Source organism: Pangasianodon hypophthalmus, chromosome 8, assembly GCF_027358585.1.
Source record: "Pangasianodon hypophthalmus isolate fPanHyp1 chromosome 8, fPanHyp1.pri, whole genome shotgun sequence".
Lineage (NCBI taxonomy): Eukaryota > Metazoa > Chordata > Actinopteri > Siluriformes > Pangasiidae > Pangasianodon > Pangasianodon hypophthalmus.
Window position 1 is genome coordinate 20,935,230 of NC_069717.1, and position 16,424 is coordinate 20,951,653.

At 37.1% G+C, this 16,424-nt stretch overlaps 1 protein-coding gene across 2 annotated transcripts in view; it reads right to left on the reverse strand.

The window, feature by feature from the left end:
* Positions 1-15,198, reverse strand: part of cfap74 (cilia and flagella associated protein 74) — a 52,559-nt gene extending 37,361 nt beyond the window's left edge. For both annotated transcript variants that reach the window (XR_008302121.1, XM_026925149.3), the window contains exons 1-15: positions 15,119-15,198; positions 12,364-12,492; positions 12,192-12,279; positions 11,971-12,117; positions 10,984-11,082; positions 10,800-10,904; positions 9,463-9,636; positions 9,110-9,220; positions 8,927-9,029; positions 7,801-7,958; positions 5,915-6,119; positions 5,298-5,504; positions 4,716-4,874; positions 4,471-4,589; positions 865-931 (exon numbers count right to left, since the gene is read on the reverse strand). Coding sequence is in view for 1 of the 2 variants with exons in the window: in XM_026925149.3 (XP_026780950.3) it covers positions 865-931; positions 4,471-4,589; positions 4,716-4,874; positions 5,298-5,504; positions 5,915-6,119; positions 7,801-7,958; positions 8,927-9,029; positions 9,110-9,220; positions 9,463-9,636; positions 10,800-10,904; positions 10,984-11,082; positions 11,971-12,117; positions 12,192-12,279; positions 12,364-12,448 (1,827 nt within the window). In the remaining variant the exon portion in view is untranslated. The remainder of the gene's footprint in view (positions 1-864; positions 932-4,470; positions 4,590-4,715; positions 4,875-5,297; positions 5,505-5,914; positions 6,120-7,800; positions 7,959-8,926; positions 9,030-9,109; positions 9,221-9,462; positions 9,637-10,799; positions 10,905-10,983; positions 11,083-11,970; positions 12,118-12,191; positions 12,280-12,363; positions 12,493-15,118) is intronic.
* Between the last annotated feature and the right edge of the window lie 1,226 nt (positions 15,199-16,424).

The following is a 16,424-nucleotide window of genomic DNA, read 5'->3' on the forward strand; positions in this document are numbered from 1 at the left end:
ACTGAATTAAATGATCAAAAAGTGATGTGTAGGTGATGAGTGCAATCCAGTTTAATCCTGAGCTCAGGTTAGTGTCTGCATGGAGTCTCACACATTCTCCCTCTGTCCGAATGGTTTTCTTCTGTGTTTTCCGGTTTCCTCCCACCTCCCAAAAACAGGCCAGCAGGTGAACTGTCTACTCTAAATTGGTCCTAGGTGTGAATGAGTGTGACAGTGTGTGTGAGGTGCCCTGTGATTCCTACAAAACATAATTTCCCTGGTCCTGGAGCATCCCGAGTTCTGCATATTTTTGTGTTTTCCTGTTCTAACACCCTTTAAAGGAAGGGCTGTTAATTTGTTGTTTAGTTGAAACAGGACATTACACCAGGGAAACATGAAAATCTGCAGGACAGGGCGAACTCAAGGACCAGCATTTGGAACCTGTGCTATAAAAGTAATAATTAGACGCAATGTTCAAAAAGTGTTCTGATGTGCTCTTACAGAAACATTTTGAGATGTTTCTTAGTTGTGCATTGACTGTATTTCTCTATGGAAGATCCTTCACATATACACAGTATGTATTATATATGGCTTCAACCCTGAGCAATTCACCCTAGCACGCTGGTGTGATGGCCTGTGATGATACCCTTCAATGCACTTGGCAAGCTGAAGTGGCAGCTTCCTGTAAAAGTTATCAGTGTGCTTTAACACAATTTCCTTTGCACACAAGAATCTTTAAACCCATCATTTCAATATACTGAAGCTTCTTGAAATCTGGTCTGTGAATTATTGTTATGTAAGCTCTGTGAATTTTTATCCTTCTTTCTCCAAAACTTGCTATATAAGCTGTATGTTAAAGCAGGAAAGTATAATGAAAGTACTCACCAAAGGTCTGAAAACAGCCTCAAGTTCACACGCCATGCCTGCTGACATTGGCCCAGGAGGCTCAAAACTTGAAAACATTAGAGAATTAGATTAGTGAAGAAACTACACAATGAAAAATATACAAAGTATACATACAAATAATTGCATGCCAGTTTTCACTGTATATTTGATAATGACAAGATAACTGATGAAACAGGACATATAACTCCAGAATCTTTCTTTTCAAATGAATAAATGTAATCACTCTTTTATTTGGTTTTTATTCTTTCAACAATAAGATAGCATTTGGGGAAGTTTAATGACTGGTCTTTACAATAGACTTCTAACACTTGCTGTTGTGGCATGGAACAAAGAATAGTCTCAGTGATGTACACTTTGATAGTGCTCATGACAAAAAAAAGACGCAGGATCAAGAGAGAGTGTTCGTTTGCCTGTAGCTGTTGGCTCAGCCTTAGCCATCAGAAAATAAAGCAATCATCCGTGTAGGATTTTAAAAAAAAAGTGACAATGAAAAGCAAAGTGATTAGATGCATGGATGGTTGATAAATAACTGGCTGATGTCCAGTATCATAAAAGCCGCTTCTGCTGGTACCAGGTTTTCCCAAATCCTGTGTTTATTTAATCTATTCCTTTCACTCATTTTTTCTCTCTCACTCTTCTGACTATATCCTGAAGGCGTGTAAGCACTTTTCACACTGTTACAGGAGCGTAGGCACCTCATGAACTCTTCTCACCCTTGCATGTCAAGATTTAAACAGTTACACTTCTTACAAGTATACCAACAACTCTCCTTATATTCCTGTTCTTGTTGTTTTTGATCTCTCAGAGTGTATCCATCTATGTCTATACAAGTAAATGGAGAAGAAGGATGAGTCCAGCCCTAATGCAGCAAGTAACTGTATTGTGAATACTGGTAGGTTGATCTGGTGCACATCCATTTAGGCATGAGTACAGAAAATGTGTAAAAGAGATGACTATAAAACATTCATTCCTCTTCAGTAACTGCTTCAGGAGCCTACCCTGGGAACACTGAAAGCAAGGAGGGAATACACCCTGGATGGGATGCTGGTCCATCACAGAGCACCATTGCACACATACATTCACACACTCATTCACACTTAGGGGAAATTTAGCATACCCAAATCACCTACTGGCACTTTTTTGGGAGGTGGGAGGAAACCAGAGATCTAGGAGGAAACCCACGCACACAGGGGGAGACCATGCGAAACTCCACAGAGCTCAGGATTGAATCCTGGAGCTGTGAGACAGCAACGCTCCCTGTTGCACCGACTACAAAACACGATCTATTAAAATAGATCTATTAACGCTATTAAAACTGACTATAAATTGATCTTTAAGATGGTGATATTTTAAGAGATTGAAAATTTACTGTTACAAGCTCAAGTTGCATCAAGTTAAACATCAAGTTACTAGTGAGATCCACCACACACACACACACACATATATATATATATATATATATATATACATATATATATATATATATATATATATATATATACATATACACATATATTAATTCCAATTCTCAAGCCTCTGAGCACACTCTGCAAAACTCCAGCCCGATTTAACCTGCCTGAAACTCATTAGCTTCGAAATCGTTCTGCTCTGCAGTTTCAGTCTAGCGTGAGTGACATTCGCACCCGTTTTTGCAAACTGGTGTTGTCAATGAGTATCAAGCATAATTATTTTAGAACTGTATCTGCAAATATGGCAGGGGAGGACAACTTGGTTAGAAAAGTGCCTTCACAGAGGCTTCAAATGTCTTAGCATATATCATATTTTTTCCCTATGGTTTTACATGGTCTGTTTTATTTCAGCATCTCACGTCATACAACAATCTGTCTTTCAGTTAAATTTAGCTCACAAAGTCACACAGGCTGATACAATCTGCCTAATTTATCCCAAGTGAGCTCAAGGTAACAAATTCAGCTGAAAAGGCTTAATTAATGAGCTGGCTCACAGCCTAAGGAGACAGTAATCTGCTGATTTACCCTTTAATGTCACCTGTTCAATTATTACAATGTTAAAAGGGACTTTGGGCTAAATATGAAGGGGGGAAAAATCTGTTCTTCAGCTTTCAAATATCAAATCTGATTTACGGACAGATCTGACATCTGTTGCATGTGAAATATGGTTGAGAGGATGAAATAGTAAGTGATGAGAACATGCTGAGAAACATTTATCATCTGCAGATTGTAGGGGAAAAGGCTTAAAATCAGTGCATTATACAAAAATAGAAGAACTGCTTTAAACAGTATGTGTGCCATCAACCCATTTCCTGTTTTTGGCAAACTGAGACATGAAGCTGTGTGTGTGTGTGTGTGTGAGAGAGAGAGAGAGAGAGAGATTCTGATACTCTGGAGAAGGGGGATCTGGCTCAAAGCACAAAAAACACAGGGAGAGAAAAAGACAGAGAGACAAAGAGTGAGAGAAAAGAGAGCCGTTTTTAGAATTTCTGGGGGCGTCAAAGGAGGCATGGACATATGGCAAACAGAGCAGAGTCTTACTACTGCTGCTCACTTCCACAGATTGGTTTTGCTTACACAGATATTGAACCTGACAGTGGGGTATGAATAATGTACATTAATAATAAACTTCAGCAGTGCAAGCATTTCATTTCAATTCTGCAATCTCTACTTGTAGCTGTTTGACTTCTCACTGTCTCATCCTATCATGATCATCATCTCATGACCATACATTGTGTCGTTAGTATTTATTTCTAATGATATACTGTATATAACATGGATCGAATATTTGGGAGCAGACCTAATCATATGTACTTCTCACACTGAATTCTCGAATAAATCAATGAGGTGTATTAAATTATGTGTTTAGAAATCATTTAAAAAATAAACTGGACAGTGGTCTTCAATTATCAAGCTGGATATGAATTAAATTATTCATGAGAATAAGAAATGTGCTATTCACAAAAATCCAGATAGTTTGATTCCTATGAGAACTCATGCGTTTGTGTAAATTTATGCTTAAGGAGACTCACCAATGTGAACCTTGACTGGGCTTCAAATTGTATAATTGGCCTGAGTTAATGCATCATATTTAGATTGTGTTGCCATCTTTAAAAGTGGCTTATTGATTTCAATTACTGGAAGATTTAGCTCTTACCATGCTTAGGAGGTGCTCTTTCACTGTTTAGATTTTTTTTTTTGTCATCTGCTCTCTGAGCCTTGCCTTTTATGGAGTTTTTTGGGAGTCATTTTGCTGAAAACATGCTTGGCAATTTATGGCACTTACCAGCATTCGCATGTGAGTGGAAAGAAAATCAGCAGTACCAAAACTTTTGTAAATCTTGCAGGAATTTTTTGTTTTTTAGTTTGATTTGGCCTATGAAAATATTTTCACACAGCTTTTCACACAAAATATTACAGTAAGAATTCATTACTACAAATCACTGGAATATTATGGAACAATTTCAGTTAAAATTGATGTAAATGGATATATTACATATATTGTTAGTTGTTGGAAAATTGACTTAACAGAAAAATATTTACAAATCTCTCACTACCATACTCTTGCTCTATTATGTTTATCAGTTTGTCAAATTTTACTCAATATCGTTCTCACCTTACAGATAAGAAATCCATGAGGTTTTGTGAAACTCCCACAAGTCTGCAGTAATTTGTGACATTAGAGATGTTTGTAAGTACTACTTTTCTCTGATATGTCTTTTCAAGGTCAAAATCCTGCAAAACAGCATGGTGATATATTAATGTATGATGCACATGAAAGATTTCAAGTATGAAATCGTGCAAGTATTTACAATACTACATCTGAGAGAGTCAAAATTAGAAGTGTCATTGTGCGTCTACCTTAAATAAGACTGTTTCTGGTTTGCTGACAAATGGTGGACCTTTCAGCTCTTTGCCACTTGTAGTTTTCTTGGTTCCTTTTGAAGTTAGAGTTTTGTCTGGGCCTGTCTTCATGGACCTCAACAGAGATGTTTTGAGAGGAATGTCTTCATCTGACATCTGAAAACATTAAAAATTTATTTCAAAATGAATATTTGAATATACAGATGTTGAAACCATAAATTACTCATTCACCACTAGGAAAAGAGGAATTCACTCAACCAAAAGGAAATCACACAAGTCAATCAAGTCAAATTTTAGTTGTGGTTCTTTGATGATAACATTTTGGTATACGATTTTTATTGTCACCAATGTCCTGTTCTGAATAGTTCCTTGTACTGACCTGAATAATTATCAAAGTCATTCATGCCTCAGTTTTTTTGTGAAAAAAAAGTGAGGAATTTCAGTCAGCAAGTTCTGGGAGTTTAAGAAGTCCTTTAAGTGGCATTAATATATTGGATATGCCAGCCAAATTTGATACCATGTGAATTAATGTTACAGACCATAACTGTTAGAATCTGTGTAGCTTAATTTTGTCATTACCGTGTAATCCCTGTGTTTCCGATCCCACAGGCCGGTGAACTCCGGATGGACCAGACACTCTTGGTCTCCTTTTCCTTCCATTAGCCAGTCTGCCTCAATCCTTGTTCTTCTGCCCTGTTTCTCCATGGAATTCAGAGAGGAGCTGATGTCACTTCTGGAACATGCAGGAGATGACACAGGGCGGGCTGGGCGCCTATCCTGAATTAACTACAAGAGTGAAAAAGCACTGAAATATCTGCGTGCAAAGGAGTCAGAATAAAAGATAGAATGATCTTCTGGTGTTCTGTAGGTGGTCTTGTAGTCTATAGTAGACAATAAGCCATAGTACACACTTATATTCTAATTTTTGTTTTTGCATTGTCTATAATCTAAACACATTCATTGGTTCATTAATTCACTGAGTGAACAGAGTTATTTAGAGCAGAGAAAAATGCTAAATATGAAAAAATACACAGAGAACAATATCCCCTGTGTGGGAATTGGGAAATGCTACTCTATACTATCATCATGAAAATGAAAAATAGACCATTATAGAATTGCTGTAAACATAGACCATAATGTAAAACACACTGATATTTTTAGTACCCCTAACAGCCATACTTTAACTGTTTTTCTACCTCTCTATCTGAGTGTGCTGATAGAGGCAGTAAGTTCTGCAACAGTCTTTGTTCCCGTCGCTTTAGCACCATGCTCTGAGTCACACGTGGTGGTGGATGGATGAGGAGCGCATGTCGTTTATTCAGTCTCTCCTTTTGCTCTTCTTCCAGGAGCAGTTTGGAGACTATCTCCATCCGTCTGGTTTTCTGCCTCTCCTGGAGCTCCCTACAAAATTCAGAAGTTCAGGTTATATTTCCTGTTGGAGCTTCAGATTTTTGTCATGTAGAAATACCTGTCCTATTGATCCAGTCTAGCTATTTTGACTTAACATCAGTAAAAACTGACCACCAAATTTCATCTTACTTAACAGAAATATAAGCAATATTTATGGTAATTAACACAAATAAAATGCAAATAAGAAATGATGGTCACCTTCTTGTTTTGTATTTATAAAACTCAGTCATTTTTAACACTTTAATTTTACCTTCTAACTCTTACGTCAAAATGATAAAGAATAATATCTGTAATATAAGAATAGTTACTAAAAAATTAATTCCTATTTATTAGAAAAATGTCAATTAGCACCTAAAGGACTCAATTTTCATGCCAGAGCAAGTGTAATTTCCCAGTTAACACCAGTGTGTTCCTATTTTTTTGGGTGCAATCCGATTTTTCATCCTAACTCAGTGCACTCTTGTAAAGTATGTAGAGGGGCAGTGGGATTTTTAACCCCATTTTAGTGTGTTACTCCCTCCCAATATCCTAAGAAAAAAAAACAAAACTTTTCCCCTCCCCCTGATTTCAAGCCTTAGTCATGTTCCATTTTGTACAAGCCACCTTCTTGGATGTTCACTATTTTATATCACCCTCTTCAACAATAATACGCTTCTTCACTCAAATACTAAATGAAAAAGAGTAATTATTTTATCCATAACAAATAAGAACAAATAACTCAGTCGCTGGTGTGGAGATAAATTCACAACAAAAGCTTTTTTGGTGCTTCTTTAAGTCATGCATAAGGTTTTATTTCAACCTTCTTGATAAAGCTCTCAGGCACAGGGTTTTAATATGTAGCATCTGTTAAAAAAAGACATAGTGCTCTGTGTAGAGCAACAGAAAATTGTTCGCTGTCTAAGAGATCTCGTCTTGAGATCATGAGTTTGAATCCTGACGATGCAACAGCCATCCATGGCTGGGAGACAAGGGAGGAAAGTTGGCTGTGCTCTATGGGTGGGAGGTAAGGCATACTCTCTCTCACCTGTCAATCACAGTGACACGAGTCAATTGTGGGTGTCTGTGAGCTCACATATGTGGAAGAGGGCAGTTCCTCTAAGTGTGTTACAATGCCCCTCATATACTGTTTTAATTGTTAAGAGAATAATATAGCATAGATCCTGTGTTATTCTGATATCAATCTCTGTATTAGCCTGATATCAGTCTATTTAACCGCTTGCATCCTTTTAAATGATTGTGGATTTTGGGCGATTGACATTCAAAATAAAATGTGCACTTTGAATCCACGTCTGCGCATTTGGACACAACCACTAAAATACTGACATAAAATTTAGTGACAAAGAGAGCAAATATATTTGCTCTAGGTTCTGTCATCTAGTTATTTCTTCCACTAAAAATTGATGTAAAAATCTAAGTGAAATCTGTTTGTATGTTACTGTGAAAAAGTCACTGTGCTGCACTGTGCATACTCAGTTCCTAAAGTATTCATCCAGTTCCTTACCCCATAATCCAACCCCTTTTTACATCTGTGCTGCTCTGTGCCATGTTACCACCTGTGCAATGGTGAAAATATACAACACTGTGATGCCTTGCTTTTGTGCATGTGCCTCAAACACCAAAATAGAGTGCGATATTTCATGTTGGGAAAAAAAAAATTAGCATTAATCCTCACTCCTGCTTTCTGTGGAGGTCCTCCTGTGCTTTGTGCAGGTGCATGAGCTTGATGCTGTTCATTCCTGCTTCTTGCCATAACTGTTTACGACACTTTTCATCCTCTTTCTGCTTCTGCAAGCAGGCTTTCTCCTTAAGCTTTCTCACACGCAGAGCTTCCTACAACCAGAGACATCAAACACATACATGATACACACACTGATAACCGTAGATCACTTCGTGAGACTTTGAAACAAACAAACAAGGCTCATATACCAACTGTTTTTTGTGCTTTTTGTTCATCACAGGGAATCTGGACACTTTTTTTTTTCAAATGCACATACAAAGCTATTTAGAATAAGCATGTCTGAATGCAACAGGTCACATGTTGAGCCTCAAGGTTCGACATGTTGTGCATTCTGAGATGATTTTCTGCTCACCCTAGTTGTAAAGAGTGGATATTTGAGTTACTGTAGATTTCCTGTCAGCTCTGGCCATTCTCCTCTGACCTCTCTCTTGAACCAACCATTTCTGCCCACAGAACTGCCACTCATGATGTTTTTTGTTTTTCACACCATTCTGTGTAAACTCTAGAAACTGTTGTGTGTGAAAATCCCAAGCATATCAGCAGTTTCTGAAATACTCAAACCAGCCCATCTGGTACCATCAACCATGCAAATTTTTCCTTTTTTTCATTCCGATGTCTGATGTGAACATTAACTGAAGCTCTTGACCTGTATCTGCATGATTTTATGCACTGCTGCTGCCACATGATTATCTGAATGCATTACATGAATAAGCAGGAGTACAGGTGTTCCTTTTGAAGGCCAGTGAGTGCAGATATTAAAGTCACTATTTATGTTAATTTTAGAACAAAATGTCAGGAATAAACCTTTAGATTACGTGTCAAAACGTTTCATTAGTACATTATGTGAAATGCTCTGGATTTCCACATATCCTGAATTAATGAGCTGTCACAAATGCTTTAGGCAAATCAGGCTAAAGCAAACTAAAGTGCATGAATTTATTTCCACTTTTAGAAGAAAAGAATTAGATGTTTTATAAGAAGGTTATAAAACGATGCCTAAAAACTCAAAACTGTTATAGAGTCATACATTCAATGACTGACTTACATTCCTGTCACATACCTGACTGGCCGCGATATTGGCTTTCAGTGATTCTGCTGCTTCTATCCTTTTCTTCATCAGCTCCTTCCTCATCTTTTCTCTCTCTTCCTCTTTTTCACGCATTCTTCAACACAGAGATAAATTAGTGTTCTGGGTAAGAATTTACGAACACTGTGGGAAATGTGTGCGGATGTCATACAGTACCTCTTGAGAGTCTGTTTAAGGAAGACTGCTGCTTTCTTTCGGCTTGCCCGAATCTGATCCTGCTTTCTCAGGTCAAGCTCTACTTGCTCTTGTACGGCCTTTTCCTGCTCACTGACACACAGCAACAACATTTCTACCTTAATATATATTTTTAAATAAAATCTATATTGTATATTGTATATATTGTATATTGCTACATCATTTGCTAATTAAAATCTTGCTTTACATCATTTTAATATACTAATAAAATGTTATAAAATTTTCTTAGAAGCTGTGCAGTTTTTATATCTATGTTCATCAGAGTTAACTACATGGGACTTGCTACAGCAAATGTAAAATGTTCCACTGGGTACTTTTTGGCATGCAGTGCTTTCAGTTTGGCCCCTTTTGTGACGCTCTTTTCCCTTTGGAGTCTTTGAATGTGCTTCTCCTGTTTCAATGCCTGAAATTTCTTCTCCTCATGTTCCACCTCCTGACGCAGGCCTAGGTAATGACCAAGTTCTACCTCCACTTGACAAAGCTCTAGTCTGGACAAAAGAATGCAAAATTAATCTGCTTTTAGAAGCTATCAGCAGACAGAGTGACAAACCTTGAGAGAGTTTAATGCACAAGAATTTGGCCAAAAGTTTTAAATGACCTCTTATCAGTCTGTTTTACTTTTAATTCAAAGGCAATTAAATAAAAAGTTAGACACAGTTAGGCAGAGTTAGAGTGAAGAAAGGGTTATTTTACTGGGTATTTATAATGTGACAGTGTGCAGTTAGGACTAAACGATATGTCAAGGTGACTGGAACTGTTGTATAATGTTGAAAATGTTCTTCATTACTTCCACTTAGGCTTTAAACTTTTACCCCATGAGGCCTACTTCCCAGTTTTTTGAGAACTTGCACACAGTATAAGAAAGTCATCCCATTTGCCAGGGGCTTTTATTGCCTATTATTAACTGGCTAATAAAATAAAATAAAATAAAAATAGAACAACATGAAAAAATTATACAGCTTATTATACACCAGTACAGACAACCACGAGGAAGAATAATGTCTAGCCCCACCCTCTGAATTGCGTGGGTGGCTGGGGTGAGTGCTTTGGACTAAACACAGTGAACAGCAAAAAACATAACACAGTACATTTTTGATATAATCATTTTACAAATTGCTTGTCTAACATCCCTCATAGAAACTATGTTTCTGACCATTTTCATAATAAATATAATTAGTTGATACATGTTACTATATACATGTCTAATGTTAGTTAAGTCAAACATATTGATGAACTCGAAAGATTCTCAGTTTACCTTGACAGAATACAACGGCACTGCAGCACGGGCCAAAACATTACTATTGTGAGAAGGGGGAAGAGTTCAAAACATCTGCGCAAATGTTCAATCCAGATTCATATGCTGATTGGTGCAAAAAAAGAAGACTCTTTTGGTTTGTTTTTGAGAATGTTTCTTGTTGAGTACATTCCAGTGTACTCCAATGTTAAAATGGGTATATTATATTATATTATATTATATTATATTATATTATAGTATAGTATAGTATAGTATAGTATAGTATAGTATAGTATAGTATAGTATCCTATACAAAATGGGTATATCACCCCTCACGATTGTAATTCCAGTATGAACACCTCGGCACTAAACTTAGACGTTTCAAACTGACTTCAACCTGCATGTGTTAAGACTCACTCATGCTCTTGCAGGACCATGGCTAGATGAGCCTCCAGCTCCTCCTCTGCTTGAAGTTCGGCACAAACACACTTGTGGTGGGCACGTAGGCGGAATACGGCTGCGCTATGGACAACAGCACACACTGAGGTTACAACAGATACTTCTCCTTCCCACCTACGATGTCTGTTCTTTTGCATTTTACCTGTTCTCTGCCTGCTTCTCCCTTTCTATGTCATTTTCTAAGTTGTCTCTCTGTTTTTCCAGCTCAGTCACATGAAGACGACAGGCTTTCAGTTCCTCCCTGTAAAAGCATGGGTGAGAAGCAGGAAGGCTTGTTAGAGTTTAAAAATAATAAAAAAAAAAGCTTCCAAAGCTTTGATGGCAAAATGTGCCTTTCCAAATTAGCTTGAAAAGTATTTCTTTTAGCAGCAGTCACAAGGGAACTGGAAAGTGATCACACCTCAGCACACCACAGACAGCAACACAGAGAACATAGAGAAGAGACAGGCAAAAAAAAAAATACACCAGTTTTTCTCAAGTTATGTAAGCTTGATGATGTGAAGCACTTCAGCCCTTAGACTGATCCTTGTGCATAAAATATCTCAAAGGTGGAAGAGTTTAAATGGTTCTTTATTCAAATAATATAGAAATATATAGGCAGGATTTCACAATTTTTGCTCTGTATGTAATATAATAATAGTAAAAGCTAAGCTACTAGCTCCTAATGTGCAGCCATGTGGAAAGAAATGGTTAGTGGCTCTTCCAAAAAAGCCTGATCAGGACATAGAGCTTGATAGAATAGTGAAGCCCAAGGGTGCAATTGAAATACGGAGGCCATCTGAATGCGCACAGCACTGTGTGTCTCATGTCAGAATGTTGCAGATTTATGACAGCATGTTTGTTCCTCGCTGCTGTTCAAATACAATGTAACCTGTGAGTCTCTCCATCCACCCACCTAACAGCTTCTCCACAGCTTGGGCTAAAGGCTAGAAACACATATGGAAAATACTTATGTTTTTTCTGGCTTCAGAGCTTGGTTTAAAATATATCCACCAATTAAAGTGTGAAGTTTCCTTCTGTTAAATGCAGTGGGAAGAGATTATGGTCTACTGAGTTAACAGAGATGATGGTGTATCTGCATGCATGAACAGATGTGTGTACATATATATGTGTGTGTGTGTAGGCAGACCTGGCCTTTAAGACGTTAAACTCCTTCTGTTTGTAAAAACGGTCCAGCTGGTCCAGGCCCCTTCTCAGCTTGAACATCCGAGTGCTGTCCATGTTATTCTTCTCCCTCTCATCAGGCTCCATATCTCCAGACTCCAGGTTCACATCCCTGATGGAAAGACTGAATGTGATAAAGAGCCTATCGATGTTTTTTACACATGAAATGGCAAATATTTGGCTCACCATTCGGGGTCATCCATATCCACAGAATAATCAGCAGCAAAGCCATCTTCATCCTTGAACACAGCCTCCCATGTTCCAGTTTCTTCTGCTGAAATGCAGAGCATGTGTGTACATGTACATAACTACTCTCATTTATGATAATACAAAAATTCTCTGATGCATTGTCTTCTACCTTTTGTGTCCTCATCAGTCCAGTTGTTCTGTGGTGTGTCATGTTCAGATGCTTCTGCCAAGTCCTCAGATGCACTACTGTCCATCGCGATGTGGATTGGAGCAGCCAAATAAACCGTTTATATGTGACCTGTAACGTTATTAATGCTTGATAACAATTTAACATCACTTCTATTCAGATCCAAATTAAAAGTAAAAAACTTTACATCAGAAAATACTAAAACTTGTCACTTTAATAGGAACACTTGTATACCTGCACATTTATGGAATTATCCAATCAACCAATCAAATGGCACCAACACAGTGCATTAAATCATGCAGATACAGGTCCAGAGATTCAGTTAATGCTCACATCCAACATCAGAATGAGGAGAAATGTGATCTTTGACCGTGGCATGGTTGTTGGTGCCAGACAGGCTGGTTTGAGTATTACAAAAATACTACTTTAGCCTATGGTAACTCAAATAACCACCTTTTACAACAGTGGTGAGCAGAAAAGCATCTCAGAACACCCAACATGTCAATCCTTAAGGTAGAGGAAGCACATTTTCTACAAAAGCAAAAGGTTCCACTCCTATCAGCCAGGAACGGGAATCTGAGTGGGCACAGACTCAACAAAAGTGGGCAGTTGAGTATTGGGAAAATACAAGAGATGTGTTTTCCAAACTTCTACAGCCCAGTTTCTGTGAGCCTGGGCCCACTGTAGCCTCAGATTCCTGTTCTGAAATACTCAAACCAGCCCATCTGGCACCAACAGCTATTGCCAGTAAGATCACATTTTTTTTTACTCATTCTGATGTTTGATGTGAACATTAAATGAAGCTCTTGACCTGATTTTATGCATTGTGCTGCTGCCACATGATTGGCTGATTGAATATTGCATGAATGTGCAGGTGTATAGATGTTTCTTGTGTATTTTTGTGTATTAAGTGTGTATTTTAACAGTTGTCTACAAGTGACAGCAACTGCCTTCAGTGACCTGGGGTTGGGGGGGTGTCAAGATATGTCATAGTGTACTAAAGGATGTGCATTTATGGCCATTGGTGGGTTCTTGTAGTGATTTTACCTTTACAGGTAAGGTATTGTATGTTCTCTATTATCAGAACAAGTATTAAAAACAAGACAGTGCAGGTAGAAATAACGAATTTGGTGACATCGATAATTTTTCAGATTTTTGGATCATTTTAATCGATAACATCTTTTTTAGATTGTAGTAATAAATATCTTAGAACCTAATTAATAAAATCTGTCACTTTTTGTGACACCTCATATCATATAATCCCTGAAAAATTAGTTTCCTGATACACATATGGTGCCAATTTATATGTCATTGTCTTACAGTATATCTGTCGAGTTCTTTTATAAACCTTATAGATCACATTTAGTAGAGTGGAAACATGTTAAACCAAACTGTAAGTCTGTTTTGAAGGGTTTTTCCTCCAAAATTTATTTATTTATTTTTTATTCAGAACCAAAAATCTCTGTTTCTAATTGACCTGCATTCATGAAAATGGACATGTTCATTCCTATGTATAAGAATATTACAGCGGATTGTTGAAATGCTGACAATTGTTTGTGTTTTACATTTGATTTTATACTGAAAAATGGCATACAATATTATAGCACGTGTTTTCTTGATGAAATAAAGAAACAAAGAAATTATATATAAAATGTCCTTCATAAAAAAAATAATTGTTGTGCAATATGTCGAAATAAGATGTTTTATTGTTTAAGATGTTTTACTGGATGCTTTTCTCATAATAAGATGTTTTTCTCGTTATAATGACATTTTCTCACAATAACAAGGTTATTTTCTAATAGTAAGAAGATACAAAACTCATAAAAATGAGATGCTTTTCTCACAACAACGAGATGCTTTTCTCATAATAACGAGATGCTTTTCTCACAATAACGAGATGCTTTTCTCATAATAACGAGATGCTTTTCTCATAACAATGAGATGCTTTTCACGTAATATTGACATGGTTGTCTTGCAAAAACAAGCTGTTGTTTCTAATAGTGAAAATCTTGTAAAAAAAAAAAAAAAGAGATATTCTTGTAAAAAAAAGAGATATTTTCTTGTAATAAAGAGACACTTTTCTCATAATAACGTGATGTTTTCTAACAATAGGCCTACTGAGATACATAATACCAGGTTATGTTTTTAATAATAATAATGACCCTTTTCTCCTAACAACAAAGTCTTTTCAGGTAATAAAGAAATGCTGATGGGGTATTTTGCTGTACAGTATTATTTCTGTATATAGATAACTCACTGAAAATGAATTTGTCTGCAGTGTACTCTTGAAAGAAATGCATTTATTTTGCATGCTATAACACAACAAGTGTAAGTGTAAAAATATTGAAAATAAGTAACTTCACTGTGTATTATTCTAGCTTCTATAACACAGATAGAAATTAACCACCACTTATTAAAGCTTTTGTACAGAATTCCACACACATGCTCTAGTTTTACCTCTAAATGTTAAGTCTAACATTTCTCTTTTACTCATGTTTGTTTTTAATTCATATATTTGTATAGGCTAATATAGTGTAATATAGTGGTTTATTTACAGACTGCATTACTTAGCTAAACTAGCTTCCACTTTTCACCCTGAGTAGTTTCCTTGACCTTAGCTAAGCTAAACTTCCTTAACTATAAAATTAGCTAACCCGTTATGCTAGTTATTATCGCCCTGAATGTACATAATTACAGTTTTTGTCTACATTTTTCTATTTTTTTTTTTATTTCTTACCAGCTTCTGAGAAAGCACACCTCTCTTCACTGAGCTGTAAGCTAGCTGCCCTTTCTGTTGAGCTCGAGCTCCTGTTTGCTGCGTTTCCATGGCCACCGGAGCCAGCTGAGCGAGCGCAGAGACTGCTGGTTGAATTCCAAATAGCGTCCTGTTTGGCTCTACAATGCACTATATAGGGTGTACAAGCTGCTACTTTATACTGGATGTAATGCACCTATATAGGGAGTGTGGAGCCATTTGGAATTCAGCCGTCAGTTCAAGTTTAGCAGCCAAATGAATCTGTTTCTTGAGCTTGGGGAGCATTTAGATGCACAGTGGGTTCAGGAAAACTGGAAATATATGGATGGATGAGAGTATTTATCGTATTTTATTGTGATAGGGTTTAAATTTTAAAGCTTGTTGTTTGTCATGTATATGTAGCTCAATGTTTTTGATAGCCAGCAGAAATAAATAGGATAAAAGCTTGAAACATCTTCATAGACAGACCTGTTTGAGAACAAAAATAGAAGTAATATCTTCACTGCATTACTTGAGGCAAAACATGACTTTAATACTCATAAGCTGAATTTCAGATTTAGATTCATGTGTAATGGACCATAGGAGGTTTTGCGGGGTGTGTGTGTGTGTGTGTGTGTGTGTGTGTGTGTGTGTGTCTATGGGTGAGTGTGGGATGTTCTTGCTCTTATCTTCATGTGTGTTTTTGTTCGCATTTAAGCAAGGAAATGCTTGTAAAGATTCTGTTCTTGCTAAAATGCACAACTAGAGAAGATAAACATGGACAGGAGGATAATCACAGGCAAATTCATTTACATGATCAGATTTAAATTAAACAGCATGCAAATCATTGCCCTCCATCTTTCACTGTAATGGCTGTGTTGATAAGGATCTCCTTCTCATCAGCAGAATTTCTAGTATAGCCGAGGAAAAAGAAGCACTGAATAAGCTGAATATCAGTTCACTCAATCCTTCAAATGCTTCTGATTTGTCTGTGTGTGCCAGATTCGGCTTCTTATTTTAATACAGTATGTGAGTTGAGTATACTGTATAGTGAACACCAGCTTTTGTGCCACAGTTAACATACAGCTAAATGAGCAGTACTACATCTCAAATTATCCAATGACACTTCTGATGATGAAGGTGTGCGTAGCGTCCTGAGGGCAGGAGACAACGTTCTTCACTCTGAAACACCTACTCTCATCCCTTGAGGCCTGAAATGTAGAAACCAGGGCAGATAGGGATACATGAGGAAACGCAAGCTGCGTCTCAAACCTCCGGAGAACTGCAATGACACAGATACTCCATCCAC